The 26530-nt window shown below is 31.1% G+C and overlaps 2 protein-coding genes across 2 annotated transcripts; both read left to right on the forward strand.

The window, feature by feature from the left end:
- The first annotated feature begins 1373 nt into the window (after positions 1-1373).
- LOC105121186 (probable cyclic nucleotide-gated ion channel 5) lies at positions 1374-14359 on the forward strand. The gene is made up of 8 exons (XM_011019735.1): positions 1374-1646; positions 2175-2264; positions 3531-4113; positions 5068-5280; positions 5775-6067; positions 10857-10968; positions 12029-12265; positions 13166-14359. The coding sequence occupies exons 2-8, from the start codon at positions 2200-2202 to the stop codon at positions 13862-13864; spliced, it is 2202 nt and encodes a 733-aa protein (XP_011018037.1). The 5' UTR covers positions 1374-1646; positions 2175-2199; the 3' UTR covers positions 13865-14359.
- Positions 14360-25473: 11114 nt separating this feature from the next.
- LOC105121187 (vacuolar iron transporter homolog 4-like) lies at positions 25474-26530 on the forward strand. The gene is made up of 2 exons (XM_011019736.1): positions 25474-26321; positions 26396-26530. The coding sequence occupies exon 1, from the start codon at positions 25597-25599 to the stop codon at positions 26260-26262; it is 666 nt and encodes a 221-aa protein (XP_011018038.1). The 5' UTR covers positions 25474-25596; the 3' UTR covers positions 26263-26321; positions 26396-26530.

The following is a 26530-nucleotide window of genomic DNA, read 5'->3' on the forward strand; positions in this document are numbered from 1 at the left end:
CCTCTTATCTTGTTTGTGAATGCACTATCTAAATTTGTGTCACGCTTTCTTTCATTTGGCAGTAGTTTCTTGTAATAACAAGGTAGTATTTCCAGATGCACTTTGTGTAAATGATCTGGTTCGACCTTTAGTATATAAAAATCAATGAATATGTTATTTGTAGCACATTAAAATTGCCCCCAAAAAAAGAGTTTTTATCCTGCTGTAAAATAATTACGGTATTTCATTTTAATTGACATACAATTTTTATTAAATGAAGAATTTACAAAGCTTAATTTTCATGTAAAAATAGTATTTATTTTCATTAAATGAATTTTCACTATACAATAAAATAAAAAAGTTTTTTTATTAATTAAAAATGGACGTTGTATATTTAAATATACACTCATTTAAAAAAAATCGAAATGTTATAATAGTACTATTTGTTTCTGGTTCCTTTTATTTAATTTAGACATCCTGGTTAAAATATAAACGTTTAATAAAATTTACATATTAGCAAGTGACTAAGTACTTTATTTCACGCTAATTTTGAGACAAAATTTTAAATTTACCTTTAAAAGTAAAACATCTCCAAATCAAGTTTCTCTCTCTCAAAGCCACGTGTAACGCCGTGTTCATCATTACAATATTCTGTCAAGTAATGCTATGAGAAAGCGATTTTTTTTTTAAAAAAATTGTTTTATGTATTAATATTAAAAATAATTTTTAAAAAATAAAAAATATTTTTAAAAATAATTATTATTGTAAATACTTTAAAAAACAAACCTTTTAAACTAAAGATTAAGAAAAAAATTTAATACTTTAAAAAACAAACTTTTTAAACTAAAGATTAAGAAAAAAATTTAGCATCGATTTCATTTTCAACATTTATGACATGTTAATGGTTTTGAAGTATTTTTTGTTTATAAATAAATTAAATTAATATTTTTTTATTTTTTAATTTATTTTTCATATTCATTCATGAAAAAAATTAAAAATGATTTTTTTAAAAAATTAAAATTTTACTTTTTACTCAAACAGGATCATAATTGGCTCAATGAGTCAATCTAGTCAATTAAAAATTAATAATTTTAAATTTAATTGAATAAAAATTAATACAAAAAAAATAAAATTGAATTTCTCAATAGATTTCTAGTTAAATCTTGGTCAAGTTATATAAATGATTTTTTTAAATAAAACAATATTATTTTAATAAAAGTAATTAATCTAATAATTCATATATTAATTTAATAATCCAAATCTTTTCCCAACTTAATCATTTGATAGGAAGTAATAAGTATAAATTTATCCGGTTCCTTTTCTTCTTTTGTTTAAAAGTGACTCGAAAATTATTTTATTTTGCCCTTGCCAGAAGCAAGCGGACTGCAGATGAGCTGCCAAAGAAGAGAGGGGCAATTCAGTAACTGAAAGAGTGCGAGACATTATTGACTCCTTCGCCTTCTGTCTTTCAGTTTGTACTCTTCTTGCTTGGGTCAATTTCCGGTGAAAAAAAAAATATCTCCGATTTCCTCTCTAAATAATCGCGCCTAATGGCAACTCTCCCTCTCTCCCTGTAAAAACTCAAGTCTCTCGCTCTCTCTCTGTCTAACTTCATTTCTACTTCATCTTTCTCCTTAATTACCTAAACCCCAAACTTTCATTTCACTGTGAGTTACTTTCTTCCTCTCTCCCTCTCTCTTGCAATTTCCTTATTTCCGAATTATCTTTTAGTTCCAAATCGATCGATCGAATTTTATAGTTTAAAAAATGAGTGCTTTACCGTTCTAATATGATTTCGTGTTTAACTTTTTTTTCCTTGTATTAGTAGATTCTCAGTGGAATTCTGTTGCATGGCTGCTGCCATTAGACTTTGATTTAGTTTCTATCTTTCGAAATTCGAGGCTTTTGTTTTTTTAAATCTGTATTTTTCTTGCTTTTTGATTGTTACTTCTCTCTTCTTTTATTTTTATTTTTTTTATCTTAGGATTCTTTCTTGTAATTCATGAATTTAGTGGTCAACGGTAGATAATTAAAATCAGTGCTGTTATTGGAGATCTGATACATCTAAAGTTACTGCTAGTATTTTTCTTTTTTGTTGTTGATTTTTTAATCAAGGTAGTGTAATTTTGATATTTGTTGCAAATTGGAATGCTTTTTAATAAATTATCTCTGCTCTTCTTCTGGGAGCTTTGCAGGTGATGTTTTTGTCTTAAGTTGGGAATGATGTTTGATTGTGGTTCGAAATCGCAATATCTAGGTGGTGGTCAGAGAGACAAGTTTGTCAGGTAAAGTTTTAATGAAATTATTGTTAGAGGTCATTGTGTTTGTTGGAATATTTTGTTTTATTTTTAAGCATTGAAGACATGGTTTTTTTCCCTTGATTCACAAAGAATTTTAAGGTAAGAAGAAAGATGATCAATAAGTCATTAGTGAGGTTTGAAATGAAAAAAAAAAGAAAAAGAAACAGAAGAAGAAGAAGCCTCCTCATAAGCATATGAAAAGACGCCTACGTGAAGAAATGGTTGTGGTAGGAATTGAAACTTTAAACATGATCACGAGTTTCAAAATTGTGGTGGGGTAGATGTAACTATTTGCATGTTTTGCTGCAGCCCTTATCCAAGGTTAAGTATTTAGCTTCTTCTGTTGATCAGTTGAACCTAATTTTCGATGCTTATGGTTTTGTTGATAACACAATAAGTGGTTGAAGACATCTCTTTCTGTAGAATTAGAATCAGTTTAGAGGGCAGGTGTTATCTATGCAACTGTAAAGTTTGTCATATAAAATCTGCTCTAACATTTTTTGTAGTTGAATTGCAATATATGTATTCTTTTTGTGGTTAATGTTTTATGTTTGGTTCAACGATGTTTTCACTACTCTTGGCTTGTGGGAGGATTTTAGGATATTGAAATAAGTTAATAATATGCAACTTAGGATCTTATGTTTTATGTGATCAGAAAATGTGGCCAATATCAGTATCTACTAGTCTAATACTATTCTATAGTTTATGCTGGTAAAGTATCATAAAAAAAAACTTCTGCTATGTGGAGGCTGCTGTGAGAATGATGTTTTCTCATTTTGAAATCTTATCCTGTAAGAAAGGTGCTTATGAACAATTCTGTTGTCATACCCAGCCAAAACAATTTGCTTTATATAATTATCATCTGCCCATTGTATGGTTATGTGATGCACTGATGTAGCTTTATGTACCTGTTCTCTCAGTTTATGTAATCATTCTCCAATGTTGACTGGTTATGTGGATAGTATATGAGATGTTCAGAATCGAACACTTGATTTATTAAAGTTCTAGTACATGGGATGTTCAAAATCTGTACTTAAATTATTTAATTTTTGAATCCAATGTTTGACTGCATTATTCACCCAGTTGGAGGTTCCTTAATAGATTCAAAGGCTTATTTTGCTAATTATATTAGGATTTCCTTCTTACCATTTTGAGAACCTTACCTTTTCCTGCTTCTAGGGGTTCTGTAGTATGAATTATTTTTCCTTGAGCATCTGACTTTTTTGGTTTTGTCATATTACTGTATCTTAGATTGGATGACTTGGATTCTAGGCTATCATCGCCTTCCAGTGCAGGAGTGAGAAATTGTGGGTTTGGTATTGAAGGATTTAGACGTACTGGTCAAGGAACAGATACACCATCGAGATCTTTCAAGAAAGGAATCAGAAAAGGGTCCGAGGGACTGAAGTCTATTGGTCGGTCACTTAGATTTGGGGTCTCACGGGGAGTGTTTCCAGAAGATCTTAAAGTGTCAGAAAAGAAGATTTTTGATCCTCAAGATAAATTCCTCCAGTTCTGCAACAAACTGTTTCTCATATCATGTATTCTGGCGGTTTCTGTGGACCCTCTATTTTTTTATCTTCCAGTTTTTAGTGATTCAGATAACTGTCTTGGAATAGATCGCAAATTAGCAACTATAGCAACAACTTTGCGAACAATTGTTGATGCTTTCTATCTTATACGCATGGCTCTCCAGTTCCGAACAGCTTACATTGCACCGTCTTCTCGGGTATTTGGGCGAGGTGAACTTGTTATAGATCCCACACAAATAGCCAAGCGGTACATGCAGAGATATTTCATCATTGATTTGCTTTCTGTCCTTCCCCTACCACAGGTATAGAAACTGTGGCACCCTCAGTATGTATGCTGATTTGCTTTTGCAAAAAAACTTATATCTCCCTCCTGATCTGATCCTTTTGGACCTTAATTCATGCTTTCTGTTGCCTTTTTTATTCCCATTTTACCCTTGAATTCCCCCCTCTGCCGTTTAGACTTGTATATTATACCTGAGCAAGATGCTGGTTTTCTTCATTTCCATGACAGCTACATCAATTGCATCACTGAAATTTTATCAATTCCTCTTTCTCATTCGGTTATTATACGTGCTGTGTGATGGTTGACTAATTTTCACTATATATTTTCAGGATCATATCTTTTTCTTATACACTATACTCTTCTGTATACTGTACCACTGGAAATGTGAATTACAGAGAAGTAGAAATTGTTTTTTAAATAGTAAAATGCTAATTAAATCAAAAGTCCTAATCTAAATAGATAAAAGAATCTGAATACAACAAGGTAAATAAAGATAATCTCGCACAGTAACTTCCGAGTCTTATTTGAAAGTCTTCCCAATCTCTGATCATCATGAAATTTTAACCTAGTAGGAAACATGGCCTTCTGAATCGTCTGTCAAAATTACAGCTCGATCTGACAAATGGATTAAAAATTATGCTTGATTTACAAAGCTCTCTTGGACTTTTTAAATTTCTCAAAACCTAAAAATCTTAACCATTAATGAAATATTTCAATAAACATTATTATGCCAAGAACATGAAAGAAATTTCCCCGCATCACAGGGACTTTATAAGTTATGGTGTTCCTTTGGTGTTCATTTTTATAAGTAGAATGCTTTCGTGTTGTTACCTTGAGAACTTTTGTAACTAATAATGGAAGAGGATTGCAATTTTAGTCTGCTGAATTCATCATACTGTAGTTGCAAGCTAACAAGTACTTTGCAACATGCAAACAGCTCTTAGTCTTTTTGATTATTTTTCCTTGTGTGCAGATTGTGGTTTGGAGGTTTCTTCTGAGGTCAAAAGGTTCAGATGTCTTGGCTACAAAACAGGGCTTGCTTTACATAATCCTGCTTCAATATATTCCTAGATTCTTTCGAATCTTGCCCTTAACTTCAGAACTAAAAAGGACAGCAGGTGTCTTTGCTGAAACAGCCTGGGCTGGAGCTGCATATTATTTGCTATTATACATGCTTGCTAGTCATGTAAGTTCTGTTTGGTTCAATAGCCTTCTCTTTCTGGCAGTTTCTATTTTCTGTTCATTGGAACTCTCAGTTTTAGCATGCATTTTGTTATATTGGCATTGTTGTTCTGTAGCATGAGTATATGTATAAGTATGCTTCACATAGAAGCTGCACATTAACAAGCATAATTCTTATTTCTCTTTTAGCATCAGAATGTCAGTGTTCTCGTCTTAGATCTTTTTTTTTTTTTGAATAGTTGGACCTGGAAAAAATATTATCCATCTCATGCTATTGGATAGAATAATATCTCATACTGTCTTGATTGTTTGTTCATTCAATTCCAATCTTAGAAGTTATAATCTGAATAAGAATTCTTTGTTTGTTTATGATATGCAATCATATAAAAAATAAATCTGAATTCTTATGTTTTCATAATTGCAGTCAAACACTAATCCTTCAAAATATTGATGCAAAGATTGTCACTTGTTTCTATTTTTTGAGTGTTTTTTTTCCAGATAGTTGGTTCGTTCTGGTACTTGTTAGCTGTAGAACGAAATGATGCATGCTGGCAGAAGAATTGTACTGCTGCTGTAAAATGCAAAAAAGATTTCTTGTACTGTGGCAATCAGGATATGGAAGATTATAATGCCTGGAACAGCTCCCATCTTAAATCAAATTGTTCAGCAGAGGATAATAACCAATTTGATTATGGAATCTACTCAAATGCTTTGTCTTCTGGCATTGTTTCATCTAAGAAGTTTGTTTCCAAGTACTGTTTCTGTTTATGGTGGGGGCTTCAGAATTTGAGGTAACTTAATTCTTCTGTATCAGCATACTGTGTATATGTTTTAAGGAAGGCATGACATTTTTTATAGCATATGATTTAAGGAAGGCTTTTGAGAAGAACAGGAAATTAGGGAGAGTGATAGAAAACCTATATTCTATTAGGCTTCCTATATTTCCGTAGACTGGGCCTTGAAATCCATAAGGAGATCTTTGACTCCTCAAGAAACTAGGTTTCTTGAACTTCACAAGAAGGAAATTCTCTAGTTTCTTGAACTTCACAAGAAGGAAATTCTTTAACTCAAATTTTCATGTATTAAATGGCTATGACATAATTCATTGTATGTGTGCCCGTATACGCAGCCCAAAACCCCAATTCCAAAGAGTCCAACACTAAATAAGGAGCAAAATCCTGGAATCAATAGAAAGTTTTCCTAGAGGACAGTGTGTGAATTAATCAAATTTGAGATAAAGGTTGCTGGTATTGATTGCATAGAACGATTCCCTGGAAATATACTTAGGAAAAGTTTTGTGAGTGTAGGGTTATTATGCATTTGGAAATTTATGATAAAATGAAAGAATGTACTTCACAAAATGTAAAATGAATTAATTGATCACTGCTTTGACTTGTTGTCTGGAATGGGTATGACCAGGCTTTTCTGAGTTTATATAGCTCTATAGATGTCTTTTTGCAAATATCACTTTCCCACATCCCTTTGTAAACCCTTGCCTTGTTCCATTAATATAAATGTAGCAGCAGTATTTTTTTTTGGCACAAGTTGGTGTGTCATAAAATAATTACCAGCTCATGTTTTTTAGGTTGTTATGTGCATCTAGGTTTTGGAGGACTTTTGAACGTGGAATATCTTTTAGGGGGGTATTATCATGTCATTGTCTACTTATTGGTTCATTTACCAATGGATCCTGACTACGAAATTGAGTGATTGTAAAGTCATATTGGTTTGTGTTTTTGAAGCAGGGTTGTTCAATTTTCAGGCTTATATTCTTCCTTGCTCTTTACTGCTTCATGCTATATGTGTTCTTTACTAGATCTGGCCTTTCATTCTACTCAATGCCTTTTCTGGTCTTTACTCTATCAAATCTCACCCGCTCATTTGAATTAACAACTTCCTAGATCATGTTTCATAAAGTAAATCAGTTAGGCACATACCTCAGTATATGCACTATCTTGCCTCATCCTTCATCACTCACTAGCCATTCTATGGAACACAAGGGTGTTGCTTGTTCATGTTAGCCTTAAATAGGGTTAAAATAAGTTGTTTGAACTAGTATCTAAGTTCTTTCATTTGGTTGTTTGTGTTAGCTTGATGTTCCTGTTGCGCTTCTCTGTTGAGCTTTTTTTTTTTGTAAGCCAAAAACCTCTTATCCAAGATCCCGCGCTGATTCTTGATTTTCCATTTAAATGAAACTAGATTGTATCCAGAATCATATTGCTAATGAGTTCAAATCTTGCACAGTCCATGCTGGAAACTGGGAATTACACTCTCAGATCTCTTTATCACCCAGTTGATAACCATATTTTGGATGTTTCCTTGAATAATAATTAAAATTAAAAAATTCAAACAAAACATGGTTTTCCTTATTTATTCAAAACAAAACTCCTGCCCACAATTTTGTCCTATGCACATTGAAACTGCACCTTGCTCCTTGCCGTAGGGGTCTGACGCAACGTGAATAAGGGTTAGAGTTCTCAAGTTTTGATGTTATTGCCCTAAAAACTTTAGAAGAATATAAAAAATCTCTGAAATTTTATTAAAAGTTTTGAGTAGTCTGAATCTTCTCAAATAAACTAGACATATCTATTTATATTAGTTTTAGCCAAAAATCCTTTATAGGAAATGATTCATAATTAAAACTTATATAAATAATAGAATTCATCCAGCATTAGGATTTCTAAATAGTAAAATACTAATTAAATTAAAAGTCCTTATTTAAATTAAAAAAAGAATACAAATACAACAAGGTAAATAAAGACAATCTCGCATAGTAACTTTCAAGCTTTGTTTGAAGACTATCTGAGTTTGTGATCATCATTAAATTTATCCAATATGAAACAGGGCCTTAAGAATTTTTGTCAAAATTTTAGCTCGATTTAACAATCAGATTAAAAGTTATGCTTGTTTTACCAAACTATGTTTTAGACTCTTCACAAAACCTAAAAATCTCAACTATTAATGAAATAATGCAATAAATATGATTATGCTAAGAATAACAAATAAACTTTCCACATCAATCCTCTCTACTACTAAAAAACTTAGCCTCAAGTTAACCTGCTAGAAATTGAACTCGACCACCCTAAATAAATGCATATTTCAAATATAACATTGTCACCAATTGATACATGAGATAGCTTATTCCAGATTTCATTAATCCAATTTTAGCAAAGATATATTCATGTAGAATTTTTGAATATAGGCAAAGCTTCGCAAGACCAAAAAAATCAACCTTGCATAAAAAAATCAACTTCAGTTTATGTGTTTAGTCATCCCTTACAACAATGGCTTTACCATCAACTGATTTGATAATTTCATAATATTTAAGCTTGGTTTGGACAGCACATCTATATTTAAGTCCTTTTTCATGTCAACTTCAGCCTCTTGAGCAATTCCAATAACTTGTTCTGGCTTTTATTTGTGTTTCATGACCCTACGAATCACTACATGATACTAATTTAGGAACTTTGATTTCTTCTTCACCGTTAGTAGATGAAACATGGACAAGTAGAGAAGTATTTGCCACAGTGGTGTTGTTATCACTGAGGTGATGTTGAACTTGTCTACACTTAGAAAGGCGATACCTCCATATTTTTCTCATTGCTATATTTAAGAAAGTTGAACAGAAGGCAAATAATAACAATCTACTTGCTTATCTATCCAATATAAAATCTCTACATAACCATCTTGTATAAGCTCTATAATTAATGACTGTCTCAAATCTTTCCATAATCTTTCCATAATGAAGTTAAAGCCATACGTTTTGATAACAAAAGAATTTGTTGAAATAAAAGTAAGCTCTCAACTTTGTCAACCAATTAATAAATCTTTTCTTAAAAAACTTTCCATCATAGAAAGAAATCTCATCGAATTCACAAATAGATCTGGGGTTATACCTGTGTCGAAGTAAGTCTCCTAGCAAGTTCCTCTCTTCTTCACGATCGTTGTTTGCATCTTATATTAGCCAAGCTAGACCTGTTATGGTTTGCTCCAAACGATTAAACCGTTGTTACCAACAATCTAGTTTTTGCCTTTGAGTGTGCAAAGCTAGAGAGCCTCCACTTCTGCATCGCAGAATGGGTTGATATTGTCTCCGTTCATCAAAGAGGCCAACCTGCTTTGGTAACAATTGACACAATGACAAAGGTTCTTAAGCTTTAGGTCTATAACCATAAACACTCAGTGTTGTCAAGAGGCGTTTTAGGCGAGACAAGGGCCTAACACCTTCATTAGACTTAGGTGTTGGATTTCAATGAGGCCTCGCTTTGGCAAGCGCCTTGTGATTGGGTGCAAGGTGCTAAGGCTAGCACCAGCTTAAAGTTCCTTTTCTATTGGATTTTTCTTTCTTTTTCTTTTTAAATGATTTGTGTTTTGACCTAAATGTCTATTTTTTTAATTTACTACATGAAACAACTTATGGCTATTTTTGTAAAAAAACAAAGATTACAGTAAAAAAAATAAAAAAATCATTAAAGTGGGAAACAAATAGACAATGAAGGACACTTAGAAGAGAAACACCAACCACACATTCTTTTTTCAACAATGGGAGTTAGAACAACACATCTATACAACTAATACTTTAATTTTTACTAAACAAGTGCAATATAGTTTGAGAGAAAGGATTTCGATTATAATCATAAAATGGGGGATATGGAGGATTCAAGTGAAGGAGAAGAAAGCATGGATGGAGATGTTTTTGAAGATTAATGAATAACGATGATATTTAATTTCTCTTATTAATTTATTTGGGTACTTGCTATTTTAAATTACTTTATTTTTTTTAAGGTTGAAAAATATAACTTTATATGACTATGTTATGGTATTTTTTATTTTTATTTTATTTTCTAATGATCTAATCCGAGCGCCTTTTGCCTTTGACAACACTGTAAACATTGTGAAGTAATAGAAAAAATCTTTGATATTTTATTAAAAATCTGAATAGTCTGAATCTTCTCAAAATAAACTCGATACCCTTATTTATATTAATTCTATATCTAAAATCTTTTATAGAAAATGATTTCTAATTAAAACTTACTAGTAATAGACTCCATCTAACATTAGGATTTCAAAATAGTAAAATGCTAATTAAATTAAAAGTTCTAATTAAATAGAAAAAAAATATCCAAATATAACAAGGTAAATAAAGACAATCCTACACAATAACTTCTTAGCCTTATTTGAAGACATTGCTCATCTTTGATAATCATGAAATTTTATTCAATATGAAACAGGGCCTTCAGAATCTTCTGTCAAATTTCAACTCTATCCAATGCTCGAATTAAACATTATATTTGTTTTACCAAACCGCATCTTGGGCTCTTTGCAAACTACTCAAAACCTAAAAATCTTAGCCATCAATGAAATAATACAATAAACATGATTGTGCCAAGAATAATGAGGAAAGTTCTCCATGACAGGGTCTGTTTTAAACTTTGTTGATGAGGATAAAGGCAATATGCCTACCTTATTTAGCAATTAGTTCATAAATATATGTTGCTTTTTCTGATAGTTTTCATTACGAGTGTTGGACCATCAGTATTATGTAGACACTAACACTGCTTTTCATTAATTTCATCATAGTACACTTGGCCAGGGGCTTGAAACCAGCACCTATCCTGGAGAAGTTATATTCTCCATAGCACTAGCCATTTTTGGACTCATTCTCTTTGCTCTTCTAATTGGCAACATGCAGGTAAGTGGAACCATTTTGTGGTATTCTTTATTTTTTATTTTATTTTATTTTTAATTCTTGATATAGCTGCTTAATTAGTAGGATATTCTTTCATTCAGGGCTGTAGCTATTGAATTTATAAAATCATAACATGGGGGCTAGACAAGGGAAAAAGAAATAACTAACAGTTGTGAGAATTCATCAGAGAGACAAAGGAAACCAAACTTTTGTGCTTTGATGTATGTGATTGTGAAGCCATCATATTTATGATCTCTTTTCCTGCTCTACCTATTATTATATAAAGAGTGTAGCTGAGACATGTAGAAGTACACCAAGCTAGTTGCATAATAGTAAATGAATTAAGGAATAAAATAAGTTCAAGAGTGACACATACCTTTTTTTTTTAACATTTATTTTTTCCTTATTTTTCTTTTTTTAATCTATTGCATGCCTTTAAAATGTTAGATTATAATATAAATTTTATCTTGAGACTTCACCGAACATCTTAACTTTTGAGTTGAGATAATTCTGACATGATATCAGAATCTTGCTGACTTTTTAGTCACAAGTTTGAATCTCACCACTTTTATTCTATTTGATAAATTAAATATATCGAATATAAATATTTCAGAATCTATTTGATGACTTGCACTGGGAAAATATACACAGATATCTGAATCATTGGGTAGACTATTGAACTTCGTTATAGGTAGTTACACATTCTTACTCATGTTTACCAAAGTCTATGAGGGAAAACATGTCCTAATTTTGCATGCTAACGTATTCCTATCCAATTTTTAGTAGATTCAAATTAATTCACAGCTAACTGATTCCTGCTTCTGCTGCCTTCAGAATAAAAAATCACTGTAATCAATTGCTTGCTTGGTAAATAGATATGTAATATGGAAGTATGATATGATCTGATGATCCTGAAATTGCTGGTTTATGCTATTGATTCCTGCTTCTGCTGCCTTAAGAATAAAAAAATCACTGTAGTACTTGCTTGTTAAATAGATATGTAATATGTAAGTATGATATGACCTGAGGATACTGAAATTGTTGTTTTCTGCTATTGGGACAGACCTATCTTCAGTCACTCACTATTCGGTTAGAAGAAATGAGAGTCAAAAGGCGCGACTCAGAACAGTGGATGCACCATCGCTTACTTCCGCAAGACCTCAGGGAACGGGTAAGACGCTATGACCAGTACAAGTGGTTGGAAACACGTGGGGTGGATGAAGAGAATTTGGTACAGAGCCTTCCAAAGGATCTTAGGAGAGATATCAAACGGCATCTTTGTTTGGCTTTGGTGAGGAGGGTAAGTCCTCTTAATCCTTATTGCTCCCTTGTTTGTGTATCAAAGTTTTGTGCTAGCGAGAGGCAGTTTGGGGGTTTATATCAACTGGTGCAACAGCAAATTTCATGCATTCTTTTACGTACAAGTTATAAATACCAAGGGCATCTGCAACTTAAAACTTCAATATTAATATGTAGCACAGAACTATTCTCAGTTCTGTTGACAGAGTTCCCAAATTTTTGTGCCATGTGTATGCAGGACAGAATGCCCTTTTACTTTTTCTTGCTTCCTAAAACACACAATATTGTCAATTTCAATGCTTAGTCACATCTTCCTGCATGTAGAAGTATGAGTCATAAAAAAATGTGGGAACTGGCTCTGTTTAGTTGTATTGTTTGCTCAAGCATATTTCTATAAATTTCCAGATATAGAACTATCTCCTAGGGTTCTTGATATGTTAAGCAAATGGCCATCAAAGGTTCATTTGGGGGAACCAAGTCAGTGATCTGGATAAATTGTTCCTTAAGAACAATTTGGATGGAACAATTTGCTTTTCTTTTATGGCCATTTGCATGGACATATATCATTCTGCAAACAAAGGAACAAGAATCTCCTGCTACCATGATGTTTTTGAGCCTTCGGAAGTGTGCATTAGGATTCAGTTGGTTAAGAGATGAGAGTTAAAGTGATTTTAGAATTCAGACTTTGATTGGATAATTTAACAACCTTTGGTTAATTTATACTTCAACACGTAATGGGTAGTAGGAACTTTTGTTCGTGGTCTGCAGGAAAGAATGATTCCATTCTTGTCCATTCCCTGCTCCCACTCCCATTCTGACTGTTACATTGCATATTTCAAGTATATGAGGTTCTAGCATCTGTTTTTGTTAATTGTTGTTGACTGATTTTTGGCACTTGTAGGTTCCTCTATTTGAGAACATGGATGAGAGGTTGCTTGATGCCATTTGCGAGCGGCTGAAACCATGTCTATTTACAGAGAGCACATACATAGTTCGAGAAGGAGATCCAGTTGATGAAATGCTTTTTATCATACGTGGTCGCCTGGAGAGTGTGACAACAGATGGTGGGAGAAGTGGTTTCTTCAACCGCAGTTTACTCAAGGAAGGAGATTTTTGTGGAGAGGAGCTTTTGACCTGGGCATTGGATCCCAAATCTGGTGCCAACCTTCCCTCTTCTACTCGGACAGTGAAGGCACTAAGAGAGGTTGAGGCCTTCGCTCTCATAGCTGAAGAGTTGAAATTTGTAGCCAGTCAGTTCAGGCGCCTTCATAGCAGACAAGTTCAGCACACCTTCCGATTTTATTCACAGCAGTGGAGGACTTGGGCTGCATGCTTTATTCAAGCTGCATGGCGACGTTATTCCAAGAGGAAGAGTCTGGAGCTTCGTCGGAAGGAAGAAGAGGATGAAGCAGAGGCAGATGGTAACCGTAGCAATATGAGTGGAGGTTCATATAGTATTGGGGCTACCTTTTTAGCAACCAGGTTTGCAGCAAATGCTCTCCGTGGTGTTCATCGGAATCGGAACGCCAAGACTGCCAGGGAATTAGTGAAACTACAGAAACCCCCAGAACCTGATTTTACTGCAGATGATGCAGATTGATTTGTCGCGAATGACCACTCATTTTAAATCCTGTCAACTGATTGTTATTCTGATATTAGCTTTGCTCACAAGGGCTAGAACAGTGTATGCTATTTCTAGGCGGTTGAGCTAGCGTCTCCCGCGTTGTCCTCATAGCAGTGATCAAGTTAAATCACCTAGTCCTTCAGCGTCCTCTCAATTTATATATAAAAGACTTAATCGTGAAATCAACCCACAATCTGTACATCTCAGAATCAGAAACCAGAGAAGGCAATGGTAAAGAAACTTGGTTTTTCCAGGCCATGGAAGGAGAAGAGATTCAAAGGTCAAGAGGGGATGGATTTTGACATTTGCTTTTCAGTACTTGGCTTGTTTTTCTAGATCAACTTTGGGTGTTTTCGTGGTCAATTACATGGTGATTCTGTTGACGTGTCTCTGTATTACTTTTTTCATCCATGGTTTTAAAATTGTAGTTTCTTCAACAGCAATTGAGGGAAGTCAATTGCGCCAAGGTAAGCTCAGCTTCAATCAATTTTAGATTCCTTGTGCCTTCTTGTCGATCAAGCCTCCAAAAGTTCAGTCAATTCCTAGAAAGTTAACATAAACTCATAATTAGGTCATAGCTAAGAGAAATTGTTGGATTTAACTCGCTTACATAATTCATAAACTGAACTAGGTTAATAAACATAAGATACATGGATGGAATATAGTAATCCTCACATCCTGATGTATGCATTCCCGTGTCATATCGGTTGGTCTAGTTTCTAAGTGACGTGAAACATTAAACATATATTTTCCATGCCCATGTATTTTGTTATGCCACGATTCCAATGGCCCATACGTTTCCTTTCATTGGATGAACCAACAGGCAATGGCCACGCAGAAAGCATTGGGAAGACCTGCTTCAACATAGCTCTTTGAGTCGAGCACTAAATTAGTTCCCTTGTCAAAATGAAATCTCATTGTTGTTGGCAAAATGAAATCTCATTGTTGAAAACCATCGAAATCTGATTCAGATAGAATACTACATCGGTGGCATGCGCTGCGTTGTATGATGAATTAAATGTTCAGATGATAATAACATTTTTGAAGGAACAAGAAAAATAAAGGACTTGGCTCATTGATTCAAATGGGTTCAATAACCTCAGTTAATTTAATAATATGATTATATAAAAAAGCTGAAAGACAATAAAAAAAAACAACAATGACTATTCAAAAAAAAATATTTACTAATATTATAAAAAGATACTTTTTAAATATTCTTAAAAGATCTCACCAATATTATTTGATAATAAAGCAAAAATTAAATGAGAAAGAAAACCGTATAAAGAGAAAAAAAATCAAAGCTTAATTACTAACAAATCAAATATTGAAAATCAAAGCTTAATTACTAGCAAATCAAATATTGAATGATAAATTAAAAAATATCAATTTTAAAAGAGGATAAAAAATCTAGACTCGAGTCAGTATGTTAGATTTGCAGTCTGGTTGTGTAGTGGAGATAACCCCATATAAAAAAATTAATAAAACAAAAAAAGACAAAACTGAAATAAAAATAAACTAGTCAACCCGTGTTAACTCGACTAACCCTTGATCCAGGATGTGAGATTGTGATAACCTCATAAAAAAAAAAAGAAACTAAAATCACAAAGATGAAGACTCAATAACTTAATGTTAAAGGATGAAAATAATAATAAAAAACTAAAAAAAAAATTGAAGTCAAATCAAACTAATCTTCAAAACCCTTGACCTAGGTTACCCCATTGAAGACAAACTCAAAAAAATCATGAAGCAAAATTGTCAATCATCCAAAATAAAAAATAAAAAATAAAATACATAGCAATCAATAGAATAAAGATCAAATTTGATATAAAAATTAAATGAAATAAAACAATGAGGGATGGAATTAAAAAAATAAATCAATAAAAAAAATATCAATAAAAACATGAGGACCAAATATGGTATAAAAACTAAATAAAATAAAATAAATCAAGATAAGGATAAAGAACAAAAAAATAGCAATAAAAAGAATAAGATCAAATATGACATATATAAAAAATTGAAAGAGGATGAAATTGATTCAAATGGATTTAATAACCTCAGTTAATCTAATAATATGATTATATAAAAAAGCTGAAGACAATAAAAAACAACAAGTTATAAAACCGAAACCGAACCGAACCGGCTGGTTTTTTCAAAATTTTAATCGGTTTTTTTTTTTCGGTTCGGTTTTTTCGGTTATTTTTTTTCCGGTTTTCTTGGTTTAATTGGTTTTTCGGTTTTTTTGCTCACCCCTAACAACAACAATGACTATTTAAAAAAAAATATTTGCTAATATTATAAAAAGATACCTTCTAAATATTCTTAAAAGACCTCACCAATATTATTTGATAACAAGACAAAAATTAAATGAGAATGAGAACTGTATAAAGAGAAAAAAAAATCAAAACTTAATTACTAGCAAATCAAACACTGAATAACAAATTAAAAAATATCAATTTTAAAAGAGGATAAAAAATCTAGACTCGAGTCAGTATGTTAGATTTGCAGTCTGGTTGTGTAGTTGAGATAACCCCATATAAAAAAATTAATAAAACAATAAAAGACAAAATGAAATAAAAATAAACTAGTCAACCTATGTTAACTCGACTAATCTGTGACCTGGGATGTGAGATTGTGATAATCTCATAGAAAGAAAAGTGACTAAAATCACAAAAATGAAGACTCAATAACTTAATATTAAAAGATAAAAATAAAAAAAATTCTAAAAAAAAAATTGAAGTCAAATCGAACTAATCTTCAAAACCCTTGACTTAGGTTACCCCATTGAAGACAAACTCAAAAAAATTATGAAGCAAAATTGTCAATCATCAAAAAAAAAAAAACACATAGCAATCAATAGAATAAAGATAAAAAAAAAAAACACATAGCAATCAAAAGAATAAAGATTAAATCTGATATAAAAATTAAATGAAATAAAACAATGAAGGATGAAATTAAAAAAATAAATCAATAAAAAAATAATAAAAAATATCAATAAAAAAATAAGGACCAAATATGGTATAAAAACTGAATAAACTAAAATAACAAGGGATGAAATTGAAAAATAAAATAAATCAAGATAAAGATAAAGAACAAAAAAATAGCAATAAAAAAATTAAGACCAAATATGATAGATGTAAAAAATTAAAAGAGGATGGAATTGAAAAACAATTCTAATTTTGTAAATTATTTTAAATAAAATAAATAGTAATTAAAAAATATGGACAAAATTTAAAGGAAAAAACAAATTGATGGGGAAATTGTGAAAATCCATGAGAGAAAGAAAAGAAAGAAAAAAAAAGGTTATTAATACCCATTCAATAATTTGTTAATCACATATGTCGTCCTAAAATGGAATGGTCCACGAAACAATTCAAATGTTACTCTAGAAATTAGACCAATGTTTGTGCATTACTTAGATGATGTGCTTCATTTCATACATTAACACGTGTCTAATTTGTTAATCACATATGTCGTCCTAAAATGGAATGGTCCACGAAACAATTCAAATGTTACTCTAGAAATTAGACCAATGTTTGTGCATTACTTAGATGATGTGCTTCATTTCATACATTAACACGTGTCATACACATATCAATTATTTAAAAAAAAAATATTTATATGCATTCAATTACTAAAACATCCCCTAATCAACTTGTTTATTAAAAAAATCATGATAAAAAAACATAAAAACCCTTAAACGTCAGCTTTAAAGAGTTAATGAGTTATTTTAATCTACTTTAAAAAGCAAAAATATAAAAAAGCTCCTGTTCCATCCGAAAATGACTCTTGAAATATAGTGAAAAGACCGTTCTACTTCTATTTAGAAGGCATAATGATTTTTCTCTCAAAGTCAAAATAGTGATTTTATTGTTTCAATCCACAATTATCTAAGCTTGTGAAAAACTGCTAACTTGTAGAATCTTTGCTAATACGAAGGCAATATCCTACTCAAGTGGTGTAAATCCTGCAGCAGCAAACCATGTGATCCGCAGAATTAGACTCCGATCACTCTTTAAATATGCTTCGGGTCCCTGTCAATCATCTTACCTCCTCCTCCACTACTGCATGCCATCAGAGGCAACATGATATTGCTCCATCGCCTTAATTATAGCAGCTATCTTCTCTCCCAACGCTACAAGAAAATAACTCATTGACAACGTAATAACGTGATATTCATAAAGTTTGTGAGAGGATTTAGTGTAAAATATTCACAATTTTTTTTTTTAAAAAAGGAGTAATAGAAATACATGGTTGTTTGAGAAAAAACATACAGTTATCGATCATACATTGTCTTATAGTCAATGCTTCATATATTGAGACTCTCAAATAATTCAATTTAGAATCTCGAAAATAATATTAGCCTCGAAATATATTATGATTTTGAGAGAAACGTATCGTCTCCCACTTCTTCTGTTATTAGCTGAAATGGATACTTTATTTGCAGAAGCCACCGACTGAAAGCTCAGAGCCGTGTTTGAGTGGAACGTTGAAAAGTGGAACGACAGAGACGCACCACTCCGATGAGGGGCAGCTTTTCATTAATAAAATAAGGAGAGAAGGGTGGCCTTCGTGTGGTAAGCACACTCGTTCCATTTATTAATTGATTGTGTAATATCATAATATCTCATCCTCTCTCTCAACTACAATGTGCTCTCTGATTCAGCCATCCTTTATTTTATTCTTTTTAGTAGGTCATGGCATAGAAGGATCGATCCTTTTTTTTTTTTTTTTTTTGTTTAAGAAGTTTGGTAGCTGTGATTTGAAGTGTTTTTTATCTTCTTTTTTTTTTAAAAAAAAAAGAAGTTTAGTAGCTGTGATTTGAAGTGTTTTTTATCTTAAAATATATTTTAATAATATTATTTTTATATTTAAAAAAATTATTTTTATATCAGTATATTAAAATATCTTAAAAATATATATATAAATTAATTTTAAACAAAATAATTTATAATTTTTTTTTAAAATACGTGTTCCTAATCACTGCCAAGCTAGCATCTAATTATAATTTAACACATGCGAACCTGTAGAAAACTAAGCAACATGTTTTCAAGTACAAGAGATTTTGGATAGGCTATTTTGCTTTATGTTGTTCGAGAATTGTAGAAGGGCTCCGTCATGATTTCCAAGAAATTGTTGGGTAGAAATCCCACATGGAATTAATAACAAATTTAACTTGTAACATTTTAACAAGATCATCAGAACTTTAATTTTTTTAATTTAATATATACAAATATAATATAGTATTTATAACTAGATTGATGCCCCAAGTATGTGATGAATCAATATAAAGACAAATCGAACCTTTTTTTTATTTTAAATTAATGAAGTCCTAAAATTGCGTATGGTTCTTAAAAATTTTACCCATTTTTTTTTTTTGAAATTAGAGAATCTCTTATTCTCTAAAATCATTAACTAAATGAAATATAAGATTAATAAACTAAATAATAAATCTCACAAGAATTATTTTTTGTTAGATTTAATTAGATACAAAAGAATTTTATTGTTGGATTTTTATAAAATAACTATTAAAATTTAATTGATATCAGGGTTCTGAAAACCAATATCAATTAATTATTATGGTTTAATACTACATATTATTTCACCAGGATATTTTTTACAGCGGTGCTAGTTCACCTATTCTTTTTACTGTCTATGCTAGTTGCCCAATATTCGCCCAAACTCCTTCAGTACTGGCAAAATATCTTTTCTTCAGTTCTTTATCGGGGAGTTTATCCACTTATCCCATGTTCTGTAGAATCTTGTAAGATATATTTTAAAAATCTATATCTACCCTTTAATCAAGGGATAAAATTAAAGAGGTGTCATTCTACTCCATGACGATTCTTTGAGACTTGGTCGAACCAGCTAGTTTCAAAACAGCAGCCTCATAATTAATTCAACGTTCACTTATGCTTGAAAAATTTAACTTTTGACTTAACGACACTTTCACTTAATTAACGTTATAGATCTTCATCATCAACTTGCAAATTATCTTTAAGACTTAATAATCACATATATAGGGTTGATATTTTGAGGTTTAATGTAAATGTAATTTTAGGTTATCGTTTTGCATAATATACTTCACAAAACGATCCTCGCCGTGATAACAATTCAGTAGCTTATTGCTCAATACAAAATTTCTACTTTTCATAATGAGCATAAAATCATAAAAGCAGAATTCTTTCTTCTATGGCCTATGAATGTTGTGGAAAAAAAAATCCTAGTTTTATCCCTTTGAGCCTAAAATAACCGAATCCAATACATTGTGATCAACTAAACATGCATGTGTTATCTCATCAATTTCACCGTTTGATCCTCAATAATCTCTTTAAATGTGAAATATGATTCATTAGAAAGTAAAAAATTCAATGTATATTAGATGGAATGAATTTAAAATATTAAGGTGGTGATAAATTGGATAATATATTTTTAAAAAAATATTAAAACAATGATATATTTACTCGACCAGAGGCAACTATGTGAAACCCATGATCTAAGGTATGAGATTAAAATAATTTCATGGAACCCAAATCAAAACAAAATAGAAAACCCAATCCCAATCAACCAAATAATAAAGGCCAAAAAAGAAAAGAAAAAATATTCAATTAAAAAAGAAACCAGGAAGCAAACCTAGATTGGTGGCCCATGCTATGACATGAGCTAGATTAATTTGTTTCTAATATTAAAAAAAAAATAGTTATCAAAGGATGGTAATGTTTTAAGCAATTGATTTAATTTAATTTGAAACTGAAATTTTATTAAAAAAAAATAGCTACATTTAACAAAGAGCAACAAATAAGAAGATGCAAGATAACCCAAGTCATTTTCAAAATTAGTACAAAAATCTTATAGAAAGCAAGTAAAAAAATAATAGAGCTCAATCTCCAATTATATCAAATGTTGAAGGATAAAGTTGAGAATACATAAGCTCAAAGAAAGAAAGAAACAAAATAAACTCAGATGAATCTCCTAAACTTGAATTAATTTTTCAAATTTACAATTTATTAAATTCTAGACCTAAACTCAATTAAGAAGCTCAATTTAATATTCAAAGATGAAATCATAAGAAAAACATCAATTTAAATTTTTTGACAAAATAGAAAAAAAAGCAAAAAAAATAGAGAATGAAATTGCAAAAAAAAACTCAGATTTAAAAATGATCTCAAATAAAATAAATAGCAATAAAAAAAATGAGAACCAAATTTAACTAATAAAAAAAATTAAAGGAGGATGTAATTGAAAACAAGTTTTAATTCTATAAATGAATTCAAATAAAAAAGTATTAATTAAAAGTATAAAGGCCAAAATTAAAGGAAAAATAAATTAAAAAACTACTTTAAAATTTCAGGAGGCCAGATATAAAAATTAAGAAGAAGAAAGAGAAAAACAAAAAAAAATCATCAGAAAGAATTACTCTATAAGAGTCGTTTAAAAAGATGGCTCTATCATAACAATACAGAAAACACCAAGAAATATTATTTTTGGCCATCATAAGTGACCAAACATGACGAGATGACTTCCTTGCATTGTACATATCAATTATTATTTTTTAAATATATTTATTATAAAAAAAAAATTAAATAAGAATAAGCTCTTGGAAAAGAGTTAAAGAAATTTAGATTTTAAGGCAATATAATCACTTAATTATGCATCCAGGAAGAATGACTTGAGCAAACCTAGATTGGTGGCCCATGCTATGCCACGGGCTAGATTAAATTGTTTCTAATATTAAAAAAATAGTTATTAAAGGATGGTAGTGTTTTAAGCAATTGATTTAATTTAATTTGAAACTGAAATTTCATTAAAAAATAAATACATTTAACAAAGAGTAACAAATAAAAAGATGCAAGACAACCCAAGTCATTTTTAAAATTAGTATAAAAATCTTATAGAAAGCAAATAAAAAAATAATAGAGCTCAATCTCCAATTATATCAAATGTTGAAGGATAAAGTTGAGAACACATAAGCTCAAAAAAATAAATAAATAAATAAATTTAGATGGATCTCCTAAACTTGGATTAATTTTTCAAATTCACAATCTATTAAATTCTAGATCTAAACTCAATTAAGAAGTTTAATTTAATATTGAAAGATAAAATCATAAGAAAAATATTAATTTAAATTTTTTGACAAAATAAAAAAAATGGAGGATGAAATTGCAAAAAAAATAATCAGATTTAAAAATGATCTCAAATAAAATAAATAGCAATAAAAAAAATGAGAACCAAATTTAACCAATAAAAAAAATTAAAAGAGGATGCAATTGAAAACAAGTTTTAATTCTATAAATGAATTCAAATAAAAAATTATTAATTGAAAGTATAAAGGTCAAAACTAAAGAAAAAATAAATTTAAAAACTATTTTGTAATTTTAGGAGGTCGGATATGAAAATTGAGGAGAAGAAAAAGAAAAGAGAAAAACAGCCAGAAAAAATTACTCTACAAATGTCGCTTAAAAAGATGGCTCTGTCATGACAATACAGAAAACACCAAGAATTATTATTTTGGCCATCATAAGTGACCAAACATGACGAGATGACTTCCTTGCATTGTACATATCAATTATTATTTTTTAAAATATATTTATTATATAAAAAAAAGATTAAATATGAATAAGTTCTTGGAAAAAAGTTAAAGAAATTTTGTTTTTAAGGCAATATAATCACTTAATTATGCCATGGAAAGTGAAAATTTTAAAAAACTCCTAGATACTGTTAATTTTTTTTTGTTTTTAAAAGCATTTAAATAATTATACTGTGTAAAAAAAATAAAAAGAAAAGGCTGCTCTGATAAATTTTATAATGGACATTGAATCTTATAAAAAGACCTTATTATATATCTAGGTTTTTTTAAAAGGTTAAAATAATAATTTTACTATTTTAATAGAACAATGAATGAAGATATTTTTACAGGACTTTTCCCACGAGCTGTAAGTTTTTGTTAATATCTATTAACTATCATACAATATCTTTAATTGATAAATCCTCATCGAAATAAGGAATTTCTTGATACACAAGAATACTCCTACACATTCATGATCTCGGAAGCACTCTCTCGAAAGAGACATGCAGCTTTTCACTGTCCTCGTCAATGGAGAGGTTGCTTCAAACTCCAGGGGATGACTTTTAACCATTGAGTATTACACTTATTCTATGAATATGAATATTAGCAAAAGTACTATGTATTCTACTTTGTTTTTGGATTAGAAATACATTAAAATCAGTTCTTTTTTGTAAGATCACCACTAGCATTTTCAAATAAGCCTATAAATACTATGTATTCTATATACATTGTTTAAGCAAGCCTTTAATAAATAGAGAGTTCAAGAAAATTGTGAGCGTTCTGCCCTTTTCCTTTCTTGGTACAAAACTCCAACATTTCAAGTTTATACCACCTAAGACACGATCGAGGGAAGCGCTGTGAATCATCAAATTAATACATTGTGAAGTCTTGAGAACAAGCATACGTACAAAATCCTTCTGAAATATATGGAAATAACTGTCGGAAAAGAATATTGATTAATGAAATGGAGGCTCTCCATACAAGTCTACTTGGAGGTTGTACATCTCTAATACGTCTCTTATTGGAGTCTTGATCATAAGCATAAAATCTCGAAAGAGTTTTCTCTTCACGATGTAGGGTATAATAGTTTCCCGGTACATGCGATGTTGCGGGGTGGTTCAATGTTTTTTTATATTAAATAATTTTAGATTATAAAACATTATTTAACATGGTTATTGAGTTAATCTTAAATTTTTCTAAATCGACTTTTTTTCCGGTTTAGGTTTAATTTAAGTCACCTGAAAATTTTTTTACCATTATATAATTAATTTGGTAAATCCAAAAACAATCTGAATACTAATAAAAAATATAATTTGACTTTAATTTTTTTTAGAATGATATTTTTTTTAAATACTGAGACGGTGACATGTTAGATTGATTTGGGCTTCGCTATTTAACCACAATATTCGTTATCCAAATCATGGATTCCATTGAATTTAACAACTTTATTTAAAAACACTATTTTTGTTTTATGATATGATAACGAAAGTAGATGCTCGCAAAATTAAGCATTAACTAAATGTCGAGACATTCGTTTGAGACTATGATAACCTTGTAGAAAATAAATCAGAACAAATTATGAAGATAAAATTTAAAACAACTAAATATTGAAGAATAAAATCAAAAAATAAAAATAAAAAAGATTCAATAAAAAAATAGAAGATGGAAAAAAGAAGAAGAAGAAGAACTATTTGATGTTTTTATTAAATTTGATCCAGCGAGTTAACCTTGAAACGTCCCGACTTAACATCTTGTCTAGCTTGATTTTAAAATTAACCAGCATGGGAGTTGACACTATGTGAACCATTCAACCTAATGGGTTTAAATTTAACTTGAACAACTAGTAAAAGTATGGTTTGACTTAAAAAAAATTCAAGATAATATTTTTTTTAGAATTCTGAGACAATAACTTATTTAAACAACTCGAGCTTCGCAACTTAACTCATTAAGCCCGTAACCGAAATCATGGATATATATTCTACTAGGTTTAAAAAGTGTTTTTTAATTAATTTTTATCTAATGATATGATAATAAAAATAAATACTTACAAAATTAAACACCAACCAAATATTACAATGTTTGTTTGAGATTGTTTAAGCTTATAGAAAAAAAAAAAAATTATGATGACAAATTCAAAATTAATAAAATATTGAATAATAAAATTTAAAAAAACTAATAAAAAGCATTTAATGGGAAAAAATAGATGGAAAAAAGAAACAATTTTAATTTTCTTAAAAAAGAATCGCTTCCTTATATATATATATATATATAAGAGGAGAGGAAACCCAATTTATTTAGTGTAGTTAAACTTATGATCAAGAATCGAATAAGAAACGTAATAGAGATGTAAACCCTATAAATAACCTTGTATGGCTAAAAACAGGATGCGCCTGCCTCCATTTCATTCATCATCAAAATTCCTTCCAGATTGTTTATATATATAAAATGTATGTAAAAGACTTCATGCCCGTTGAAAATCGAGAAAAGTCTCGGAGCAATAATAATATGATAAAATGGAGGCTGATCTTATTAATTTGTCCAGGTACAAACTGTCCGAAAAGAATAATGTTGATTAATGAAATGGAGGGGCATCGGCATCCTGTTTCCCCCCTCGATCACTGTAAATGATGATGAGGATGCGCCACCATTTCATTAATCAAATATTCTTTTCCCCATGTTTGTAAGTGCCCGTTGAAAACTGAGAAAAGACTCAGAACAGTAATATTGCTTGATAAAATGGATGCTAATCTTGTTTGTCCACATACAGATTTAACCTGTGTATAGGCCGCATAAAACCCTAATTAAAACCATTTAAGGACTCTCTAAATGCCCCCGATATATCATTTCCTACTTTTAACAATCTCTTGCAGACATTATTGGGTATGGTAAAGCATTGTTGCCCTACATATACTTTTCCTGAAATATGGACCGAACATGATCAATTAGAATATCGTTGTTAGATGTGTAAAGCATTTTCTTTCATTAGTGGACATAATGGCCCCTTTAATTTGTTGCACCGTAGCAAACATATTCTATATATACCCTTGTTGAGGCGTGTGTCCTCCACAGTCTGAAGTCTTCCCTTCTATGTACCATCCTATATTCTAATCAAATCTTCATCATTTCCAGTCCAGCTCTCAATTCCATGGCTGCCAACCAGACATCCCTTAATATTGATGATGCCAGATTTCCCCTTCCTGGCCATGATTTTGAGCAACAAGCAACATCGGAGGTTGAAATCAAAGAATTCGACTACTCGAAAAGATCACAGTGGCTACGTGCCGCGGTCCTTGGTGCCAACGATGGTTTGGTTTCCATCGGGTCATTGATGATGGGTGTCGGCGCTGTGAAACAAGATGTTAAGGCCATGATACTAACCGGGTGTGCCGGTTTGATAGCTGGGGCTTCTAGCATGGCTATAGGCGAGTTTGTGTCTGTGCAGTCTCAACTTGATATTGAGTTGGCACAAATAAAGAGGGACAAGCAACGAAGGGATAGCAGAGAACCGGAAGAAGAAGGAGAGAAGGGGAATCTGCCAAGCCCAGCGCAAGCATCTGCAGCTTCAGCTATTGCCTTTGCAATTGGTGCATCAGTGCCAGTTCTAGCTGCTTCTTTCATAGGACAGTACAAGTTGAGGCTGGGAATGGTGGTTGGGGCAGTGACCTTGGCTTTAATGGCCTTTGGGTGGTTAGGGGCTGTGTTGGGGAAGGCACCGACTGTCAAGTCATCCCTTAGGGTCCTGATCGGAGGATGGTTCGCTATGGCCATCACCTTTGGCCTAACCAAGTCGATTGGGTCAACTGGGTTATGAGTATAGCAGTATGTTACACCCTTCTCTGCCGGTACAAATAAATCCCATGCTGTATAATTGTTTGAGTTGTTTATTTTCTTTCCTTTTTTCCTTTTGTTTTTTTGCCAGTAATTAACAACGTGTGCATGGGAAGGCTTGAGTTGTTTATTTTCTTTCCTTTTTCCTTTTTTTTTTTCCAGTAATTAACAACGTGTGCATGGGAAGGAGAGGTTCTTAATTACTGTATATATGTGTGTGTGTTTCCATCCCAGAATATTTTCACGTTTCG

This window comes from Populus euphratica, unplaced genomic scaffold, assembly GCF_000495115.2.
Source record: "Populus euphratica unplaced genomic scaffold, PopEup_1.0 scaffold31.1, whole genome shotgun sequence".
Lineage (NCBI taxonomy): Eukaryota > Viridiplantae > Streptophyta > Magnoliopsida > Malpighiales > Salicaceae > Populus > Populus euphratica.